The sequence below is a fragment of the Notothenia rossii genome (genome assembly GCF_949606895.1).
Source record: "Notothenia rossii genome assembly, chromosome: 5".
NCBI lineage: Eukaryota > Metazoa > Chordata > Actinopteri > Perciformes > Nototheniidae > Notothenia > Notothenia rossii.
Window position 1 is genome coordinate 87,418,132 of NC_136903.1, and position 21,680 is coordinate 87,439,811.

The 21,680-nt window shown below is 41.7% G+C and overlaps 1 protein-coding gene across 5 annotated transcripts in view; it reads right to left on the reverse strand.

Moving 5' to 3' along the window:
* epha8 (eph receptor A8) overlaps positions 1 to 21,680 on the reverse strand; it is a 126,260-nt gene that overhangs the window by 15,542 nt on the left and 89,038 nt on the right. For 3 of the 5 annotated variants that reach the window (XM_079684935.1, XM_079684932.1, XM_079684931.1), the window contains exons 7-15: positions 19,303 to 19,458; positions 17,990 to 18,409; positions 15,307 to 15,431; positions 12,253 to 12,415; positions 7,975 to 8,107; positions 2,959 to 3,026; positions 2,534 to 2,659; positions 1,183 to 1,368; positions 504 to 565 (exon numbers count right to left, since the gene is read on the reverse strand). In XM_079684935.1, coding sequence (XP_079541061.1) covers positions 504 to 565; positions 1,183 to 1,368; positions 2,534 to 2,659; positions 2,959 to 3,026; positions 7,975 to 8,107; positions 12,253 to 12,415; positions 15,307 to 15,431; positions 17,990 to 18,409; positions 19,303 to 19,458 — 1,439 coding nt within the window. The remainder of the gene's footprint in view (positions 1 to 503; positions 566 to 1,182; positions 1,369 to 2,533; positions 2,660 to 2,958; positions 3,027 to 7,974; positions 8,108 to 12,252; positions 12,416 to 15,306; positions 15,432 to 17,989; positions 18,410 to 19,302; positions 19,459 to 21,680) is intronic. The other 2 variants (XM_079684934.1, XM_079684933.1) reach the window with 1 other exon arrangement.

Consider the following 21,680-nt stretch of genomic DNA (forward strand, 5'->3'; position numbering starts at 1 on the left):
TTATATTAACTTAAATCTTGTTAAAAAATAAATAAACTTCACATTCGCTTTTCTGAGCCGCTGCTGCCTTTTCCTGGGAAGTAATACTCTGATAAATAAAAAGCGATGTGAAGTTACCAACTATGTGATGTGGGTGTAGAAACAAATCCTAAAACATGGAGAATACTTTTTAGCACTTACAGTTCCCTTGTCAATGTTTTTTTTAAAACGTGTTTGACTGAAAACTCATCTCTTTGGACTCCACTTCAAGCGATAGAATTACTAACAAAGCACTGATATACTAACAAAGGGCTGGCTTACCTAAAGCCAGTTGAGTAGCACTTGGCTCTATGAAACCTGATGTACTTATATGATTCTGTTTTTTCAAGTTTGTATCTTCCTGGTCGAATGCACTTCTTCTAAGTCTCTTTGGATAAAAGTGTCAGCTAAATGCAATGTAAACGCTTCAGATCAAATGCAAAGGGGAACCTTAAACGCTTCGACAAAAGAACTTGAATACTAACCCTGAGGAAGGAGTCCAGAGAGCCGTTCTCCATGTACTCTGTGATGATCATCGCTGGTTTGCCTAAAGAAATAAACAGGGACTTTAAGGCTCTTCGAATGATAGACTGCATATCTACACTGAACAGAACTGTATGTACACATTTAACGAGAGTTCAACATGTATTCCGTAACACAAGTCCTTTAAATTACATTCCCATACCACAAATTGTAAATGAAGTTACTTATTTTGTCCATGTTTTAGTGAAACATAAAGTCAGAATTCCCCCTTAAATGTTACATCTGTAACTTCAACGTTCTTATATTAAGCCAGATCAGTATATTTTACTTAACATGACTTAGCAAATTTGTTGCATTTTTACGTTATTGAGAAAGCCGTTCAGTCGTAAGGTGTACGTAATGTTGTATAAGATGTTGTTTAAATACATAATTATCCTAACTTCAAGAAATTGATATCCAAATACATTGAAAGACGATCTATTAGGTTCATGGTAAGGGACTCAAGTTGTACAGGTTTTCTGCCCAACCCTAACCCTAACCCTAAACAACATTACAGTGGATGAGGCTTGTGAGCTTGAATACGTAGACTTATATTGTGTTTTAATTATTATTTATCTTGATCAGTAATATTCCAGGTGTTCTGTCGTAACTATAAATTGTAGAGACAGGATTTAAGCATACTTTGGGTTACTACCCCCTCCAGGCGGATGACGTTAGGATGGTCAAACTGAGCCATGATGGACGCCTCCGCCAGGAAGTCCCTCTTTTGTTTCTCCGTGTATCCCGCCTTCAGGGTCTTCAGCGCCACTGGGATGTCTCTTTTCCCCGGGAGTCTCATATGTCCATAACACACCTCCCCAAATTCACCTGAACACAAACACAACAATGATCCCAATTTAGGCACATAAGACATTTACATTTTTTATTCTGTATTCAACATGCAATGTGCTCAGATTCACCCCCAACTCTTAAGCAGAGATTGTAAATGTGTCTTTGTTTTCCCCTTTACTGTGAAATGTTTGTCCTGGTTATTGTGGCCTATTGTATAAATAATCACCTTAATCTGGGTTACACATTTAAATCCAACTTCATTCCAACTCATTACCACAATTTTTACTAATCTTTCTTGGCATTTATGATCAAAGGACCTAATTTAAACCCAGTTAACAAAAGGCAAACATTGGACGTGTACAATAGTTAAGATCAAAGGAACATATCTTGATGGATTATGAGAGTGGTAGATGTCAACGTTTATCGAGGATTTATAAAAATGTAATGGCAGCACATAATGACACTGAATGCTTTAATGTAAATGAAACACGCACAACTTAATGAAAGAAGCGATCTTAATTCTTACAAAAAACATCATATGAAAGCGTCCATGTTATTTTTGTGGTAATGGTTATTTTTGCGACTGAAAATACTTCTTATCACAAACTCTACCAGAGGACTACAGGAAGTCAAATCTCTGTGTTAGATAAGAGAAACAAATCCACTTACCGGCTACATGTATGTGCAAAACTGGAAGTAAGCTAATCATCCATGAGCCTCTTTCTCATTACTTCTTATCTGGAGCCCAGCAGAACTTTAAGTATGATTGCTGTTGTTCGTTTTTTGTCAATGATATACTGAATATTTGGCGTTATGTCAGCAGGAGTCATATATTGTGGCGCTGACACAGTGTTAGTATTCTTCGCCCGTCGGAGGAACTTTGATTGACAGCTCCACGAAACGCTCTGATTCCTTACTGCCATCCTCCTCTCTGCTGCACACCACAGCCTTTACACCGGCCAATGATTTCAAGTTAGCCCGGCCAATGATTTTCCCTCCCTGTGTGTGTGTGTGTGTGTGTGTGTGTGTGTGTGTGTGTGTGTGTGTGTGTGTGTGTGTGTGTGTGTGTGTGTGTGTGTGTGTGTGTGTGTGTGTGTGTGTGTGTGTGTGTGTGTGTGTGTGTGTGTGTGTGTGTGTGTGTGTGTGTGTGTGTGTGTGTGTGTGTGTGTGTGTGTGTGTGTGTGTGTGTACACGGTTTTACCTGAGCCAATGATTTTCTCTATTTTGATCCTGGAAGCTTCAATTTCTCGGGCGAACTCGTGGACCGCCTGGCAGGGGTCCTCGTATGTGTGCGGGTCGATATAAAACCTCGCGTCGGGGAACGACACTAAGATAAACAAAATTAGCATTTGGTCACATATCGGAGAATGAGAACAACATCACATCTGAGCCCCTGTCACTTGTGTGTGTGTGTGTGTGTGTGTGTTGGGGGGGGGGGGGGGTTGATGAAAGAGAAGAAATGACTCGCAGAATAAACAGCCTGCAGGAAATAAGGCCTGTGTGCCCCTGTTATCACTCAGCGAGTTATGAAATGTGTTTTCTCTAACGATGAACTTTAATGCAATACATGGGGATGCAAGCAAATTGATGTATATTGTTTGGAACTGAGGATTGGGCTAAACATACCGTGACCGTTCTGGTAATGCATCTTCTCCTCATCAGAGTCCTGGAAGGCTTTGCTGTAACCACAGTGTCTGTATAAAACACACACACACACACACACACACACACACACACACACACACACACACACACACACACACACACACACACACACACACACACACACACACACACACACACACACACACACACACACACACACACACACACACACACACACACACACACACACACACACACACACACACACACACATAAACATACAGTGGCATGAATACAGGACAATGTTGGACTATCAAGCTCATAATTAATTAGTCAATACATGTTATTAATGAAATATTAGCTTCAACAGAGCTATTCATCACAAGTGATTGTTAGTTATTTATAAAGAACAACCAGTCAGCTGTTCTCCCTGTTAATTAGGTCTTCCACTTGCAACAATGTGGAACCAATCATTCAACTTATTATTAACAAGATGCTTCATTTTATGTTAATCGACTCAATATTCCTCCATGTTTTCAAGTTAGAACAACAGACATCAATATTTATGATAAGAAGGCACAATAAACAGATCTCGGAAAGACATTCAGGAGAGACGGAAAAAGGTTGTTAACACATATCATCGATGTTGGGGAATCTATACTTTGAAATTGTATCCGGTGAAGCCATAAACTATTCCTAAGTGAAGCCGTAAGAAATACTACCTTTGTGTTAAAAGTAGTAAGCTACTATATAAGCTACAACCAGAATGTAGCATCAGTCACTCAAGCTATTTCCCATGACTCTGCACAAATAACATTACTACTCCAAAACACTAGGAATAGGGTCATTTTGGTTTGTTTAATAATAATTTAAGAATTCCTTTATGTACAGTTACGCAGTGGGGTAAAACATTTCTGACTACTTTTTTTAGAATGGCTTCAATCTTTGTAATTAATTGTGATCGGTTTTTATGTAAAGTTCTTAGTAACTCTGTTTTAAAGGTGTTATATAAATAAAGTTTATCATATAATAATAATTATGTGTGCTGCTAAATACTTTAGACTTGTAGCATGTTGATTTTCATAGTTCTTTTTCCTTATACATACAGTATATCAATAAATCGTTTTTTCACAATGCATTATTGGTATTATTCCTTAGCTCTGGACAGTAATCAGCTACTAAATCAGCTAAATTGTCTCATAAAGTGAGGATATAGAGGCATAAGTCATCCATAAGTGTCAATGCTAGCGTTCCAGTAAATACTATTTTTGGCTGTTCAACCCTGAGCCTGTTTTTCAGGTCTCAGGCTCGAAAATGACATTCCCAGAACAAATGACATATCTTCACTTCTAAAAGGGTTAAACTAATAATCTTGGTTCTCAAAGTAATGATAAACCTGTGAGTTGGATGTAGAAAAGTCAGAATCAATATAGATGTTTTTTATTTGAAAGAAAATTCAGATTGAACATAGTAAAAAACTGTAAATTACGTTGGGGGGGCCCCCATAGATTATTGGGGTTTAAAAGGTTAAGTGATAGCTTACCACTAGCATAAGCACATTATTTTATTTATAAAGATAACAATGTAATTTGTAACTTAATAATGTGATCCTTTATTTTATCTGCAGTGTTGTAAAGTATGTTCCCATTAGGATTCAGGTTCGCCTCCTGTGTAAATAGTCAAACTTTCTTCGGGAGTTGTTTGTATTTTTTCTCATCAGTTTAATAGTAATTTGGCAAGTGGCCCACCTTCCTCATCTTTGTGATATTTCATAGGAGCATTAATAATAATGTACGTAGCAGTCATGACAAGCTGATTTTTCCTGGATAACATCTTTAAATCCCCCAACATCGTTTTCCCCCTCAAACAGAATGGTAATGAAATGTTAATATGCATTGAAGTATGAATTAATTACATCCAATGAAATTAATTATTTGATGCAGTACTACAGAGATGCAGGTGGAAGAGAGGAAGCAGGGTGGGGGGATGATGGGATAAGTGGGACCGTTTGGCTTTCAAGCTACTGGACATGCATTAACATAAATAAATCCACTTTGAGGTGGAAATTACACATTCTGAAATTTGCTAAATGAGACAGTGAGAGGGAGTGTTTAGGAGAAGAGAGAAGCTAAATCATTGGTTTACAAAACTTCTCTCTAATCATGACTCTTATAACTGATAGTTAATTAATCAGATGTTGTGTTAGCTCTTGCATTTTGAACATTTCAACATGACAAAGGAGAGTAAAGATAATTTTAATTTAAAACATCGGGAGCGTTTATTTTCCCAGGGCCCTATGTTCCCAAGGTTATATGTTCCCATGGCCCTGTGTTCCCAAGGTCAATTGTTCCCAAGGACAAAGGTTTCGAAGGTGAAATGTTCCCAAGGCCCTATGTTCCCAAAGTTATTTGTCCGCAAGGCCCTATGGTACCAATGCTTTATGTTCCCAATGTCCTTTGTTCCCAAGTTATTTGTCCCCAAGGCCCTGTGTTCCCAAGATGAAATGTTCCCAAAGTTATATGTTCCAAAGGCCCTATTCCAAAGTTATTTGTCCGCAAGGCCCTATGGTACCAATGCTTTATGTTCCCAATGTCCTGTGTTCCCAAGTTATTTGTCCCCAAGGCTCTATGTTCCCAATATTTGACGTTCCCAAGGTGAAAAGTTCCCAAGGACATGTGTGTACAAAGTGAAATGTTCCAAAGGCCCTATGTTCCCAAGGTGAAATGTTCCCAAGGTGAAATGTTCCCAAAGTGAAATGTTCCCAAGGCCCTATGTTCCCAAAGTGAAATGTTCCCAAGGCCCTATGTTCCCAAGGTGAAATGTTCCCAAAGTGAAATGTCCCCAAGACCCTATGTTCCCAAGGTGAAATGTTCCCAAAGTGAAATGTTCCCAAGGCCCTATGTTTCCAAGGTGAAATGTTCCCATAGTGAAATGTTCCCAAGGCCCTATGTTCCCAAAGTGAAATGTTCCAAAGGCCCTATGTTCCCAAGGTGAAATGTTCCCAAGGTGAAATGTTCCCAAAGTGAAATGTTCCCAAAGTGAAATGTTCCCAAGGCCCTATGTTTCCAAGATGAAATGTTCCCATAGTGAAATGTCCCCAAGGCCCTATGTTCCCAAAGGGAAATGTTCCCAAGACCCTAGGTCCCAAGGTGAAATGTTCCCAAAGTGAAATGTCCCCAAGACCCTATGTTCCCAAGGTGAAATGTTCCCAAAGTGAAATGTTCCCAAGGCCCTATGTTTCCAAGGTGAAATGTTCCCATAGTGAAATGTTCCCAAGGCCCTATGTTCCCAAAGTGAAATGTTCCCAAGGCCCTATGTTCCCAAAGGGAAATGTTCCCAAGACCCTAGGTCCCAAGGTGAAATGTTCCCAAAGTGAAATGTCCCCAAGACCCTATGTTCCCAAGGTGAAATGTTCCCAAAGTGAAATGTTCCCAAGGCCCTATGTTTCCAAGGTGAAATGTTCCCAAAGTGAAATGTTCCCAAGGCCCTATGTTTCCAAGGTGAAATGTTCCCAAGGCCCTATGTTTCCAAGGTGAAATGTTCCCATAGTGAAATGTTCCCAAGGCCCTATGTTCCCAAAGTGAAATGTTCCCAAGGCCCTATGTTTCCAAGGTGAAATGTTCCCATAGTGAAATGTTCCCAAGGCCCTATGTTCCCAAAGGGAAATGTTCCCAAGACCCTAGGTCCCAAGGTGAAATGTTCCCAAAGTGAAATGTCCCCAAGACCCTATGTTCCCAAGGTGAAATGTTCCCAAAGTGAAATGTTCCCAAGGCCCTATGTTTCCAAGGTGAAATGTTCCCATAGTGAAATGTTCCCAAGGCCCTATGTTCCCAAAGTGAAATGTCCCCAAGACCCTAGGTCCCAAGGTGAAATGTTCCCAAAGTGAAATGTCCCCAAGACCCTATGTTCCCAAGGTGAAATGTTCCCAAAGTGAAATGTTCCCAAGGCCCTATGTTTCCAAGGTGAAATGTTCCCATAGTGAAATGTTCCCAAGGCCCTATGTTCCCAAAGTGAAATGTTCCCAAGGCCCTATGTTTCCAAGGTGAAATGTTCCCATAGTGAAATGTTCCCAAGGCCCTATGTTCCCAAGGTGAAATGTTCCTAAGTGAAATGTTCCAAAGGCCCTATGTTTCCAAGGTGAAATGTCCCCAAGTTGAAATATTCCCAAGGTGAAATGTTCCCAAAGTGAAATGTTCCCAAGGCCCTATGTTCCCAAGGTGAAATGTTCCCAAAGTGAAATGTTCCGAAGGCCCTATGTTCCCAAGGTGAAATATTCCCAAAGTGAAATGTTCCCAAGTTGAAATATTCCCAAAGTGAAATGTTCCCAAGGTGAAATGTTCCCAAAGTGAAATGTTCCCAAGGTGAAATGTTCCCAAGGTGAAATGTTCCCAAAGTGAAATGTTCCCAAGGCCCTATGTTCCCAAGGTGAAATGTTCCCATAGTGAAATGTTCCCAAGGCCCTATGTTTCCAACGTTGTATGTTCCTTGGTTTAATATTATTTAGACACAATGTAAATGTTTTCAAAAGGTTTTTATATAAAGCTGGGGAAAATAGGACCCCTCGATCATAGGACCCTGGAAACAAAGGACTCTGGGAACATTGGAACCTGCAAAAATAAGATGAAAACAGAAATAACCCCCTCAAGGAAGGCCCTATTTTTGGAGAATAACTTATCATTCTGTGTGACTGGCAACTCCATGGAGTTACTTTATCCCTACAGGAAGCTCAGTTGGAGTTTTGTTTTTAAAAACTAAAACTCAGGTTTAGGCTGTTTTATTTATTCATAACCCCAGAAAAGGTATGCAGCTTCTGCTATCAACTACTTGTTATTTCTGCCAATATTAGTATTGGCATAAGCACACAGTCAAAATATATTTACATAGGGATTTTCATGCTGAGTCTAACATGTTATTCTCATTGTTCCTGAGCCATTACTTAACGTGGGGAAAGCAGGAGAAACACAGTGCACAAGGGGCTTTGATCACAAGAAACAATACACAGAGAGATACGATAGCGTAAGAAAGTTTTCCACACACAGCAGCGATGGGTAGTGTGGTAAAGTGTAGCCTTGCCGTTTCCTGCAGATGATGATGGCCATGCAGGTGACCAGGGTGGACACCAAGGCCATGCAGATCCAGACGATGGTCATGGTCTTGTAGCGCAGAGGAGCTGGAGACACACACATAGATTCATGTTTGAGATGAGGACAAAAAGTACGACCAACAATCCAGAGGTTGCAGATTTACAAAAACACATACAGTTGATAACACAGACGGCAAGTATAGTTTTTTCAATGAAAAATGCAAAAACAACCCTAACTCAAATTATTAATTGCATGTCGCATACATTTGACTTAAGCCTCACTGCTTTGTGTGTTAAAGTAAGGACACATACATCCTTTCACATGCAATTCTTTATCACATTATATGCAGCTCTTTCTTACAGTTATTGAAGTGTTCTATGAGGTCTAACACATTGAACGGTATTCAGTATGAACTTGAAACGACACTTAGTTCTTCAAAAGGCAGAAAGAATGACCAGTTTTAAAATGTTAAAGGTGGGGTAGGTAATTTAAAATACACTACCGGAGAAAATCTGCCACTTCCTTACAGAGCCCCTCCTCCAACACACACGAACGCGCACATGACCAATGAGGGCACGAGATAAGTTTGTGCCCAGATGGAAGGCTGACAGGCAGGTAGGCCATCCAGTTACTTTAGCCGGGCCGGCTCAGATGATTGGTCGAGCTTTTTACAGCGCCACGGCTTCAACAGATGACATTTATTTATGTTTTTTTTGTCAAAGCACTTCAGATATTCTTTGCTATCGGGATGTTAAGAGCATTCCATGGAATATAACAAAAGGTGTATCTCAAGCCGGTTTCTCAAACTTACCTACTCCACCTTTAATGATGGTACATTAACATTTAATGCAACTTTAAACCAACTAATTCAACAAATTGCTTTAGGTGGGAAAGCTATTATTGTGTGAGTGTGTGTGAGAATGAGCATTAGATTGGATCCTGATGGAAGCCATCAGGGTAGGAATCAGTGTGAATGGTGCATTTTTGCAAGAGTAATCGGTGAATATAAATAAAATACTTTATACCTAAAAGACACATACAATAAACAGAAAATGGAGAGTAAAAAAACTGTAACACAGTTGCCCTATGAACTAAATTCTTAAAATGAAAACGCTAGCATGCTAATGATATGCAGGAATAATGTTTATCATGATCCATCTAAGTTTAGCATGTTAGCATGACTATATTTTCTTAGCAGCCGAATACATTAGTTAACAATACCGCTGATATCACTTTTAGTTGTACAGCCTTTTATTCATCAACCAAAGTTTGAAACAAATTCAAACAATGGACCAGAAGTCAGGTGATACCAAACCTCTAAGGGGGTTTGAATCCAATAGAGCTAGGCTAAAATAAAATATTTAATTTGATAAGGGGAATAATTACGATAGAATAATATTTGTATCAGATAGAATTTGTTCTTGCTTCACAGCAGCTCCATTTGCAACATCAACAGGGAGACATGACAATTCAAGATACCAGCAACAGACTATTACAATCACCAAAGATAATATTCAAGACCCTTTGACGTAGATTCAACCTCGGATTTATCTCAGTATTTAATTTAAGGAGTGACTGGTGCACAAAGGGAGCAGTTCATATTCACTGCTTAGGACATGATTGGGGTCAGAGACAATGTTGTTGTTGTGATATGTGCTATTGGGTGTTTGTCCCGCTGGTAGCCTTAGAGCAGGGGTCTCAAACTCAAGGCCCGGGGGCCAAATCCGGCCCGCGACTTCATTTTATGTTGCCCCGCAAGAGCTTGCAAAGAATATAATATGTTTATTATGGTTACATGCCGATTTACAGAAGCACGTTGCCCATAAACTACATGTCCCACAATGCATCTTGTTTTGTGACATGCCACTGAAGAGACTTGCAATTATTTGCCCTGGACTTCTGCTTTCAGACGTAATTAATTACTAAGTTATTATCCTATCCGATAATAATCCAATTCAGAGGCAATAATGTAATATAATACATTATTTTATATATATATTTATATAGTTACAACCGGCCCTTTGACTGCAACCTTTATGCGAATGTGGCCCGCGATGAAATTGAGTGTGACACCCCTGCCTTAGAGTAAATGTCGGAGAATCAAGAAAATCAGGTTTGTACAAAATGCCTTGGCAATCCATGAAAGAGATATTTCATTCCAATTAAATGAAGGACGGACCTTCTGACTGACTGGCATTGCCCCCCCTAACCCTAACCCTAGAGAGAATACAATGTTATATCAGTCACATTACCATGCACCACTTAGGCAGGCTTTGGTACTGCTCAGAAAGAAAAGACACAACAAAAAGCCTAGTCAGTGTGGTTTTCCTTAACTTTTACACTTATTGATTACTCAGCATGTTGGGTAGTGGGCCGTGTGCTTGTTTTCAGAGGCGGAAAATGAATAAGCATCAAGAGGAGGAGGGTCTGGGCTCAGTGAGCAGCAGAATGAAGGGAGACTATTAGTCAATGTAACAGCACTGGGACTCCAACCAGGCAGGGGGTTGAGCTTTGCAGACCTAGAGACTTCTCTGCACGTTATCTGCCAAATCCCCTATTAGGAAAGAGAAATGTTCCAATAAAAGATAGTTTTTTAGTAATTCCTAGCTCTCAGTGGTGTAGTAGCCTCAGGTGGACGTCTACCCCACCCCCGGCTTTGTGTGTACAGCTGTTTGAAGATGGGAAAGGCTGCTCTTTTGCTGACAGGGCTGACCTGACAAAGCTTGGATCAATTGCACAGAGGATGGACAGAGGTGGTGATTGGCCTCCCTGTGACTTTAGCCCAGGACCATGCTGTGCAGTCTGCTTGCTCTGAAAGGCTTTCCGTGGCAACTGTTTTCTTATTAGACTATTTTTCCATTGGTGAAATGTAATCAAGTACTTTAACCAAGTATCTTTTACAATTTTGCATTACTCATCTTGATTGATCATGTATGTATTTAAAGGTCACCTATTATGCAAAATCCACTTCTTCATGTCTCTTCTACATCAACATGTGTCCCCTCTGTGGAAAGAGACTCTGAAAGTTTCAGGAAAAAGATTCTCTCTCTTTTTGTCCTGATCCATTTCTATGAAAACCTGTCGTAAAATTAGCTGATCAGATTTTGGCCACTTTATGATGTCATAACGATTTTTTGGCTTGTGTAACCATTAGCCAATCACCAACCAAGGTAACCCCCCCCCCCCCTTATCACCTGAATCTCCTCCTAGAGCACCAATAGCCGCGTTCACACCGCAGTACTTTTCCCACTTTAGTTCCGATATAGTTCCGAAATGTCGCGTTCACACCAAAAAGAGCCGGAACTAAAATGACTTAATCAGAACCTTTTCACCCCCTGTTAGAGAGCAGGGGCTTCCGTGGGAGAAAAAGGTTCCTATGTCTGATTGGCTGGGCGGATTGCAAACCACGCCCCGTAAAAATCCCAAAAAGTTTTGTGAAGCCGCCATTTTATTATCCTTGCATTAGCATTATTAGCATTAGCATTAGCCCAGTGCACAAACGCAGAGAGACTAACTTATGGCAACACAAAAGAAAACATGGGAGCGGAGTGGTGGAGATGAGGAGGTTCTGGCGATTTACTCGGAAGGCCAGTCCCCAACTCCGGGGACTTCCGGCCGGGGACTCCGGGTGGCAGAATACGCCGTGAAGTTGTTTGCGGCCTGCCAGTAAACCCAAAGCAGAAGAAGAGGAAGTGACGTCAGCGGCTTCATTTGTGTAATCTTCCCCCAGGGACTTATTCCGGTGTGAACGCGATCTGCACAGTTCTCATGAACCTTTGTGGGAAAAGTACTGCGGTGTGAAAGCGCCTATTGTGTTCTTTCTAACCAAATGTCTCTCAGAGGGGCGTGGGGAGGGGCTCCTTATTTTCATCTAAAGTAACAGACAGAGAATCAGTACTTTGGAAACAGGGCTGAAACAGAGGGGATTATGGGTAATGCTGCAATGATCTGTTCGGTGTTTGGAGCCAAACACTTCAGAGACATGTTTTGTATATATCTGAGAGCTATAATATATTGATGAAAAACAGTATCATAGGGGCCCTTTAAGTTCTGGTTTTCTGTTGGGGTTTTGTGGGTTCTTTTTGGAAAAGAGAGTTCTTGTCTGTTTTGCATTTATCCAGTCGCCTTGAATAAAGGTTAGTTTCGGTTAGAACATTTGTCTGTCTGAACTTGGGTTCATCCTGCGCTGCTCATACTTAACAGTTACTTACGGTCTACCATACACACACACCTGCTTTCCCAGTCTGGATCTCCACATTTGGGCTGAAGTGTCCGCAGCCTGCTGACGTTCTGGCTCGGACCTGGAAGATGTACTTAGTTCCCGGCTTCAGCCCTGACACTCGAGCGCTGGTGTTTATAGACTTCAGAGTGGAGTAGCTTTGGGCTTCATTATCCTGAAACAGAGACAGTTAAAAGATTAGCTTTGGGGAAAGTGACATGTTGGTCTGTGCTTGTAATATGTTTAATGTTTTGTAACACTGTAAATATCCCCGCTGTGAGACTAATTAAGAACACTGGTTTCTAAAATGATCAACACGGGAAACAGGGATATTTTGCTGTACTGTAAATGAATTAGCAGTTTACCTTATTCCCAACACCATTGTCTTTCTTATTTTCATCATGATGGACATATTTCCAAGGGCAATAGTCAATTACACTTTGAGTTGATATGGTTATTATTTTAACAAATCTTTACAACAATGCATTGCCATTTGTCTTAGAGTGTTTTGAAAAAATACATCTTCAAACATGTTGGAAAACACAGATCTGCCATTCATAAAAAAGCCTTTTCAGGATTTAAACTTAATTATACTCTATCAGGGTATAAGCAGGAATCCTGAAGTCAAATGTAAAACCTTTTAAGACCTTTTTTAAGACCCTTTCCATACATTTTAGGACCTCATCGCCACTGAGTTTTAACCGGTTACCTTGGCGACACACTTTACCTCACATTGACTATTGACAGAATTGATTGTCCTTACTCCTTATCTTCCAACCATTTGGACGCTAACTTGCATTTCCCCATAACGATGTTGCTTAGCAACCGGCGTAAACGGACCTTCGCGCGCTATCAAGCAGTGAGCGTGCGATGTCCTGTTCAGATGACGTCAAATCCAACGGGATGCCATAAATAAACTACACAGAATCACACTACACACCTACGCAATGATTACATTCAGGCAGACTGTAGAATACAACCTCTTTGGACAATTGATATACTTATTGAAAACAAGCTACAACATGTAATACCTTGGGAAATGCCCTTTCGTACTTTTTAATAGCCTTCATTTTCGCTAAATTGATTTATCAACTTTTAATACTTTTTAAGACCCCGTGGAGACCCTGTCTATGCTGTTACATATGTAATTGGTAGCTATTTACCGCAAACATATTTTGATATGTGTCTATCAGCCAGAAGAAGGTACTTTGAAGAGTGTTTGTCCCATTTTGTCTCAACTTCATTCCGATAACTCACTTATGATGCATCATTTGTTGAGCTTATTACATTTATTTCATCCAAGGATTCATTTATTGTTTTGAAGGTACATAATTGTTTTTTTGGAAGTTTGGATTTATAATACAGTTCACCATTATCATAATCATCGTCATTGCTATCCTCACCTTGTTTTCCTTATACCTGCTGCAGCGTCTTTGTAAACTGAATTCTGAGAAGCATTGAGGTACAGTAATAAGAGGGGCAAGGTGCATCCAGACAGCAGAATCATTAAATCATTCATGTGTCCTTAGGAAGAATAAGAGCCTAATTATGAAGAGGTGCAGGAAAGGGAGAATTTTTTTGTCTTCGTTATCCCCCTCAGCTTGTGTGCTGCAGCAGCTCCCTCGCTGTGACTCATCGTGTTTGGTACAGTCGAAGAGAAAGACTTAAGAAAGCACAGTGCTGACTTGTCCACTTCAAATCCCCCACAGGCGTCTCGCCCCCCTGAGCGAAGCCAGATTAAGACACCGGAGCAAGAGACGAGCTAATCCTCCATCACTCCCCACACCATGCTGCTTGTATGGCTATGAGACTGCCTGTTTCCTGGCTGCTCCCTCTGCAATTAGCTGATTTCTATCATCACACACACACACACACACACACACACACACACACACACACACACACACACACACACACACACACACACACACACACACACACACACACACACACACACACACACACACACACACACACACACACACACACACACACACACACACACACACACACACACACACACACACACACACACACACACACACACACACACACACACACTTATACATCTGCATTGCATTCACACACTCGCAGCAATTAGTCGGTGTCGAGGCTTATGCGCCCGCCAGCCGCTTGCTGTCACTGTCACTTTCGCTAAGGTGGAATCCACACCGTCTCATCCTCCTTCCTGCTCTAACTCTCTCGACCCCCATTTCCCTTTCAATTAGCTGGGAAGCCGGCAGGATCTTTTTATGGGATTAAGTTATCCTTGGTCTATCAAACCACTCCGCTGCATTCATAATAACTTGGCTCAGGTTAGTCTCAACCCTTTGAAGACCATGTATGTTCTCCAGGTGTAGATGTTTTTTGATAATAAGCAGAATATGTTGACATAAAGAGGAAATATTATGCTAATTTCCAGGTTCATATTTGTATTTTGTGTCTCTACATGTTTCCATGTTTTAATGTTCAAAAAGCTCTTTATTTTGCCCAGTCTAATCTGATTGGTTAACTGGCATGCTCTGGTGTAATTGGTCAAACACTAAGAGATGTCCCGCCCCTTAGCCTATCATGTACAATTTGTTGGAGCTCTAGCCAATACAAGCACAAGGGTTACATAGTGATGTCACTATGATACAGAAGTAAATTGCAGACCATTTACATGCATGAAAACCTATATCACACACTACATAACAAATCACCTGTACATTTCACATTTATATCCAATCTAATATGTAATATTCCATTACTCACATACTTATGTATCTCTAATATCCTGCTTTATATATGTCACTGCAAATTTGTAATTCAACATTTTTTTTAAAACCTTTTTTCATTGCTATTTTATTGTTATTGAGATGTTGACATTTTTAAATGTTTATTTATAGTCTTTTAATTGTACAATGCCAACGTCTTTTTATGCTGCTGCAACATAAAAAAGGTCCCAACATGGGATCAATAAAGTACTTCTTATCTTATCTTACAGGGAAGGGAAAATCCCCCCAAAGCATAATAGGGCTTATTTATTTCTTGCAGTTCGTTAGCGGTACAGATGCAGTTAATTACCTTCTCATAGTACTTGACGTCGTACTCCAGGATCACTCCGTTGGGCCGGTTGGGTTCGTGCCACATCAGAATCACGCTGTTCTGACTGGTGTTCTCCTGGCGGATCGCTAACACTTCAGAGGGGGCTGCACGAGAAACAGGAGGGAAAACCGCTTCGTCAGTTCAAGACGGATTCCTTTATGACATGTCACAAGATCATCCTGCTGTAACGTCATGCTGCATTTCAGGAAAAACATTTAAGCATCTTGCACATCTGAACAAATAGTGAACACTCCTATATATCTCTCAGGACAGCTTTTACAGTGGATCCCCAGCATTAAGAAACTCCCAGATGCTTACTTCTAATGTTGCGCAATTTGCATAATTAGCACAAGTTAAGTAGCATTGCTTAGCATGATAGCTATATCGGAGTGTTTCACACGACATCTATTGCACATCTGTCCGTCCTGGACTCTCCCAGAGGTTTCTTACATTTTTCCTTGTCCGATGTGAAGTTCCAAGGAAAGAGGGTGTCGTATTCATATTCTGTACAAACTATAAAATCCACTGAGACAAATGTAAAATGTGTGATATTGGGCTATATCAATACACTTTGATTGATTGATTTCTGGAGTGATAGAGGATCTACTTCTGACATGTTCAGGATACAAAATAGCAGTTGGAAGCTGCGGTCATTTTTGCACTCACAGCGGGCCGAGTTTTGAGTTGATCTTGAAGTTCTAGAAGACGCTGGATCGTTTGTGTTGGACAGATTGCTTATCTATTTGAAAATAAATTGTCCACAGTGGTTCTAAATTCTGGGGACTCATACTACACAAACACACATTTCTAAACTTTGGGGTACCCAACATTTCTGGGTTGAAAAGTGCTGGCTCGTATTGGAATAGTCTTTGACATTGTTCACCCCTATAATCAGTTGTGGCTACATTGACTGTTCTCTTATAGGTGATATCATTGTCCAATAGTTTGAGCCCTTCCTGTCCCTTCGGAGCAGAAAGGATGAGTTCCTCTCCTTCCAGCCAAAGCATTGACATCCTCCTGTGTTGTTTCCTTAGCAAGCTCTACACTGAAGCGGCTCGTTTTGTCCCGTGGTCAGGCCTCTGAGGATACAGGGTTTTCTGTAAACAAGGATGTGGAGACTTGCAACATGTAGGAGGACACTGTTGCTGCACACAGGCTCGTGTGTGATTGTGTCAATGTACCAGATTCCCCTCACAAGCAAGCTTCTGTGGCAACAGCCAAGTCAAGGCTACCATGGGCACCTCGATCAAGAGAGGAGGAAGCAGGAGTCTGATGCACACCGCCGGAAGAGAAAGCCTTCAGAGGATTTACCGGGAGGAACTAAAAATGAAAAGGAGAACCATCCAAGAAGTTTCTCAAAGTTTCTGGCCAGACAGGTTTTGCAGGAGAAGCTGAGGACAAGGCTGGCAGTCGGACGGCCTCGCACATAACAAAAGATAAGTGCTCTGAGGAGGGGCGGCAAGGAAAAGTTAGCTGAGCTCAAGAACAATGAGGAGGCGATTTGTGGTCAAGGGAGAAGAGCTCAGATTAATGTAGCCTAGTTGTTGTGTACACGCGCACACACACACACACACACACACACACACACACACACACACACACACACACACACACACACACACACACACACACACACACACACACACACACACACACACACACACACACACACACACACACACACACACACACACACACACACAAAAGTAAACTACTTTTGCATACAGGTGAGGCGTATTCTTTTTGTATGTTATTGGCCATCAATTCCATAACAACCTTTTATCGTGTTGTTATTTAAGTGGTACCCCAGGGATTTTTTAAAACATAAAACGACAGAATCTGGCCATTGAGGCTAATGGTAGGGTATCTACAGGCTAACTGTTGACAGTGGCTAATGGTAGGGTATCTACAGGCTAAATGTTGACAGTGGCTAATGGTAGGGTATCTACAGGCTAACTGTTGACAGTGGCTAATGGTAGGGTATCTACAGGCTAACTGTTGACAGTGGCTAATGGTAGATACGTGTCATTCAGTTGGGCTGTATAGTTGGCACATGCAGTTGTAGGAGAAAGGGGAAATATGTGGCCTTTTTAATGACTTTTTTGTATGTTTTCACAGAATTACTTTCAACATGAGTATCATTAATTGAATGGGCCCACAGAGAAAGACTAAGAAATTGCAGGAGACAATTGAATGTAGTCTGTTTCGTTTGTTGGGAAAAAAGGTGAATGACTGAGAAGGTTAAATAATTTAGAAGTAATAACGTTACATCATGTTACGCTACTTTGCGTTAATTGTATTATGGCCGGTTTTTGGTCTTTATCAAAATGTTAGAAAGATATTTGGCTCTAGTTGCTATATGCCCTGCTTTGTTCCCTAGTCCCTGACTGCTGTTAGTTTTGAGTAGGTTGGTTTTGAGTAGGTTGGTTTTGAGTAGGTTGGTTTTGAGTAGGTTGGTTTTGAGTAGGTTGATTTTGAGTAGGTGTTAGTTGGGTTTTTTAGAGATGTTGCTCTAGTTGCTGCTGTGTTCCTACCAAGAGTGGAAACTAAATCAGAACCCAGGACAGTCCAGTAACAGGTTGTTCCCTAAAAAGATTATTTCTGGAACATGCACCAAAGCTTTTTTACTGAGAAAATGTTGTATCATTGTTCCGAACCCTACCTGCCTGGTTCGTTGTGATGTTGACCGTGGCGTAAGGGGAAGGCTGGTTGCTCAGGTGCGTCACTGCGTTCATGGCCTGCAGACGGAAGGAGTAGTTGGTGTGAGCCACCAGGTTGAGCACCGTCACCCAGGGCTCCGTCAACCCACTCTGCCGGGGAACGAATCGAATCGCTGCGGAGCCCAAACGCTCCACCATGCCTCCGAACCCCAGGCCCGGCCCTCCGCCTCCCTTCCCTCCGCTGGCGCCTCCGGGGGAAGACGCACAATCCTCACAGGTCCCTCCTTCCCCGGAACATTTCCGACACAACACGCTGTACTTCAGGTCGCTGCGCCCTCCTGTGTCCAGAGGGCGATCCCACTCCAAATTCACAGACGTTCCATTGACAGAAGAGATGGCGTTAACCGGAGCAGTTGGAGGGCCTGGAGAAAAGGAAAGTCGTGGTTAATTTACTGGTTTGATCACTGATTAATAAACATTAAATGGGTCCTATTCTGCAAATGTTCAGGTGTATATCAGTATGTAGTGTCTCTACTGTGACATGTCCCCATGCTTTAATGTTCCAAAGCTCTTTTCACCCTCTGTCTGAAGGGTCTGCTCTGATTGGTTAGCTGGCCGTCTCTGTTGTGATTGGTTTAGGGTCGTTGGAGTGTTTGGGAGAAAAACTCCCTCTGGAGACAACACATGGATGTTGACCATTTACGTGCACAAAGAACTACATGACACACTACAGAAAAAGGGAAAACCCCATAACACAAAATAGGGCCTCTTTAATTAACTTAATAACAATCCAGAAATCAGAAAAAGAGGAAAAAACTGTTTAACAAATATTGTCACATTTTACCATGAGCCATGAGTACCATTTATCGTCCCATTCGGTATATATTACGTTAGATGGCTGTTGTGGGTGTGCAAGTGTCAACATACGTATTTGTAGTTATGAATTGGAGAGGGTCTTGCCTGTGGGATCAGGTGATTATGTGTGTGTTGTGTGTGTGTGTGTGTGTGTGTGTGTGTGTGTGTGTGTGTGTGTGTGGTGTGTGTGTGTGTGTGTGTGTGTGTGTGTGTGTGTGTGTGTTGTGTGTGTGTTGTGTGTGGTGTGTGTGGTGTGTGTGTTGTGTGCGTTGTGTGTGTGTGTGTGTGTGTGTGTGTGTGTGTATGTGTATGTGTGTGGTGTGTGTGTGTGTGTGTGTGTGTGTGTGTGTGTGTGTGTGTGTGTGTGTGTCTGTGTGTGTGTGTGTGTGTGTGTGTGTGTGTGTGTGTGTGTGTGTGTGTGTGTGTGTGTGTTGTGTGTGTTGTGTGTGTTTGTTCTTACGGGAGCATGGAGCCGCTACTGGGTCGTCCGCCGCTCGATAGTAGTTGGAGTCGCAGGGGCAGCTTAGGGCGGCTCTGGTCTCCGAGTGGCTGTGTTGAGGACATTTTCCACAAAGGCCATCGCCCGCCACCGGCTTATAGAAACCCACCTCACAGGCTGCAGAGAGAGATGGAGAGTAAACAGAGTAAATAGAGAGAGAAAAGGCTCGCCCAAAATCACTCAGGCCACGCATTTAGATAGGCGTGCCCATAGGAAGCTGTGCATGTCAACGCTGCTTCAACCCTTTGAAAACTGTGTCATCTCCTCATTCATTTTAGGACTTACCCCCCTCCTGACCCCCCTCTTCCAAATCTATGTATAATTACAGGCTTTGTAACCGTAGAGACCGTGGAGCAGGGGAGATGAAAGTCATACTCACATTTGGGCTGAAAGGCTCTGAACTTTTGATAGTCCCAGTGAGACCCTTAGAATCCAGACCGTGTTTCAACCTTATTCAGCTGCTCTGAAACATATTCACTTTTAACTCCGCACTGATTAATAATGGAGGGGGCTCTGATAAATATATTCTCTTTCCAGGCCGTTAATACGCTTCTGCTGTGGTAAATGGGACAGGGGTAAAGCTTGCATATACCCTCAGAAAGCAGCAGCAGCAGTGTGTTTGCTTCTTCCTAGTAATTTATGTTTTTCCCAGAATGCCGAGTGTTAGTTTACCGATGCAGTGTTTCCCTAACCTTTTTCTTGTTAATGTTATAGAAGGCCATTTTAAGGTGCTTAAACTTCAAGGGTGCTGAGAGAACCATGAAATTGGATCGGTGAAATTACGACAAAGCGAATAGTTACAATTAATTCTAGATTACTGACATTTTACACGCATTGGAAAGAACGAAACGTTCCCATGCTTGTCCCCGATAAGTTCACATGCATATACTCAGAGGCACACACACTCAGAAATATGCAATTCAATGAGATTAGATTTTTAATGATATCCCGTGTAATGGCGTTTAATTTAAAAGGCTGTATTTATCGCAGCCATTAAAATCCCCCTAATTGTTCTTCGTAACACACTGTATTTATTGCCCTCATGACGCACTTCTTCATGGAGAATGTGACTGTTTAACCTGTTAAGTGTGTGAAAGTTCACATTATCTTTGAAGCATTCAACTCTAGGGAACGTATCAAAAGCTATTTTAACCACCTGGATCCCTCACTGGCTTCTCACCTGCAAACACCACCGGCTGTGTTTATGTGCTGCCAACACACTAACCTGCAGTTTGTGGCTTTGGGAAGTCATCCCACTTTTTTTTAAAGTCAAATAAAATAAAAAGTCTTCCTTCTCTCTGTGTGTACCTGTGTACTCTCATGTTCCGAATAACCCAGCTTCCCCAAATTTCTTTTTGGTGTCTATCTACGCCGGGATCCTGAGTCAAGGCTGATCCTGTTGCTGTGGTCCTGGATCAAGAGGCCTGGATGGATATCCTCGTGGATTCATCTTCTTATTATAGACACATGCATTTCCAAACATTTGGACTACCTATGTTGTAAATGTATTATCTTTTCAATTTACACACGGCATTTATTGCACGTCTGTCCGTCCTGGGAGAGGGATCCCTCCTCTTCAACCTTCCAACATTCTCCCACACCACGCCCCTCCTCCGCTCCCTTCACTGGCTTCCAGTAACTGCTAGAATCCACTTCAAGACACTGGTACTTGCGTACCATGCGGTGAATGGATCTGGCCCTTCCTACATCCAGGACATGGTTAAACCGTACACCCCAGCACGTGCACTCCGCTCTGCATCAGCCAAACAGCTCGCTGCACCCGCACTGCGAGGGGGACCCAAGTTCCCATCAGCAAAAACACGTGGGTTTGCTATCCTGGCTCCAAAATGGTGGAATGAGCTCCCCATTGAAATCAGGACAGCAGAAAGCTTACACATCTTCTTCAGACTGAAAACTCATCTCTTCAGACTCCACTTCGAGCGATAGAATTACTAACAAAGTACTTATATACTAATAAAGGAGTGGCTTATCTAAAGCCAGTTGAGTAGCACTTGAAATGTTTGGCTCTATGAAACCTGATGTACTCATATGATTCTGTTTTCCTCAAGTTTGTATCTTGTTGGTCGAATGCACTTATTGTAAGTCGCTTTGGATAAAAGCGTCAGCTAAATGTAATGTTGCTCTCCCTGAGGTTTCTCCCATGTTTCCCTTTAAACTGTGGGTTTTCTCTGGAAGTTTCTCCTTGTGTGATGTGAGGGTCTAAGGACAGAGGGTGTCGTATTGTCATACTGATATTCTGTACACACTGTGAAGTCCACTGAGACAAATTTGTGATATTGGGCTATATAAATAAACATTGATTGATTGAAATGAACACA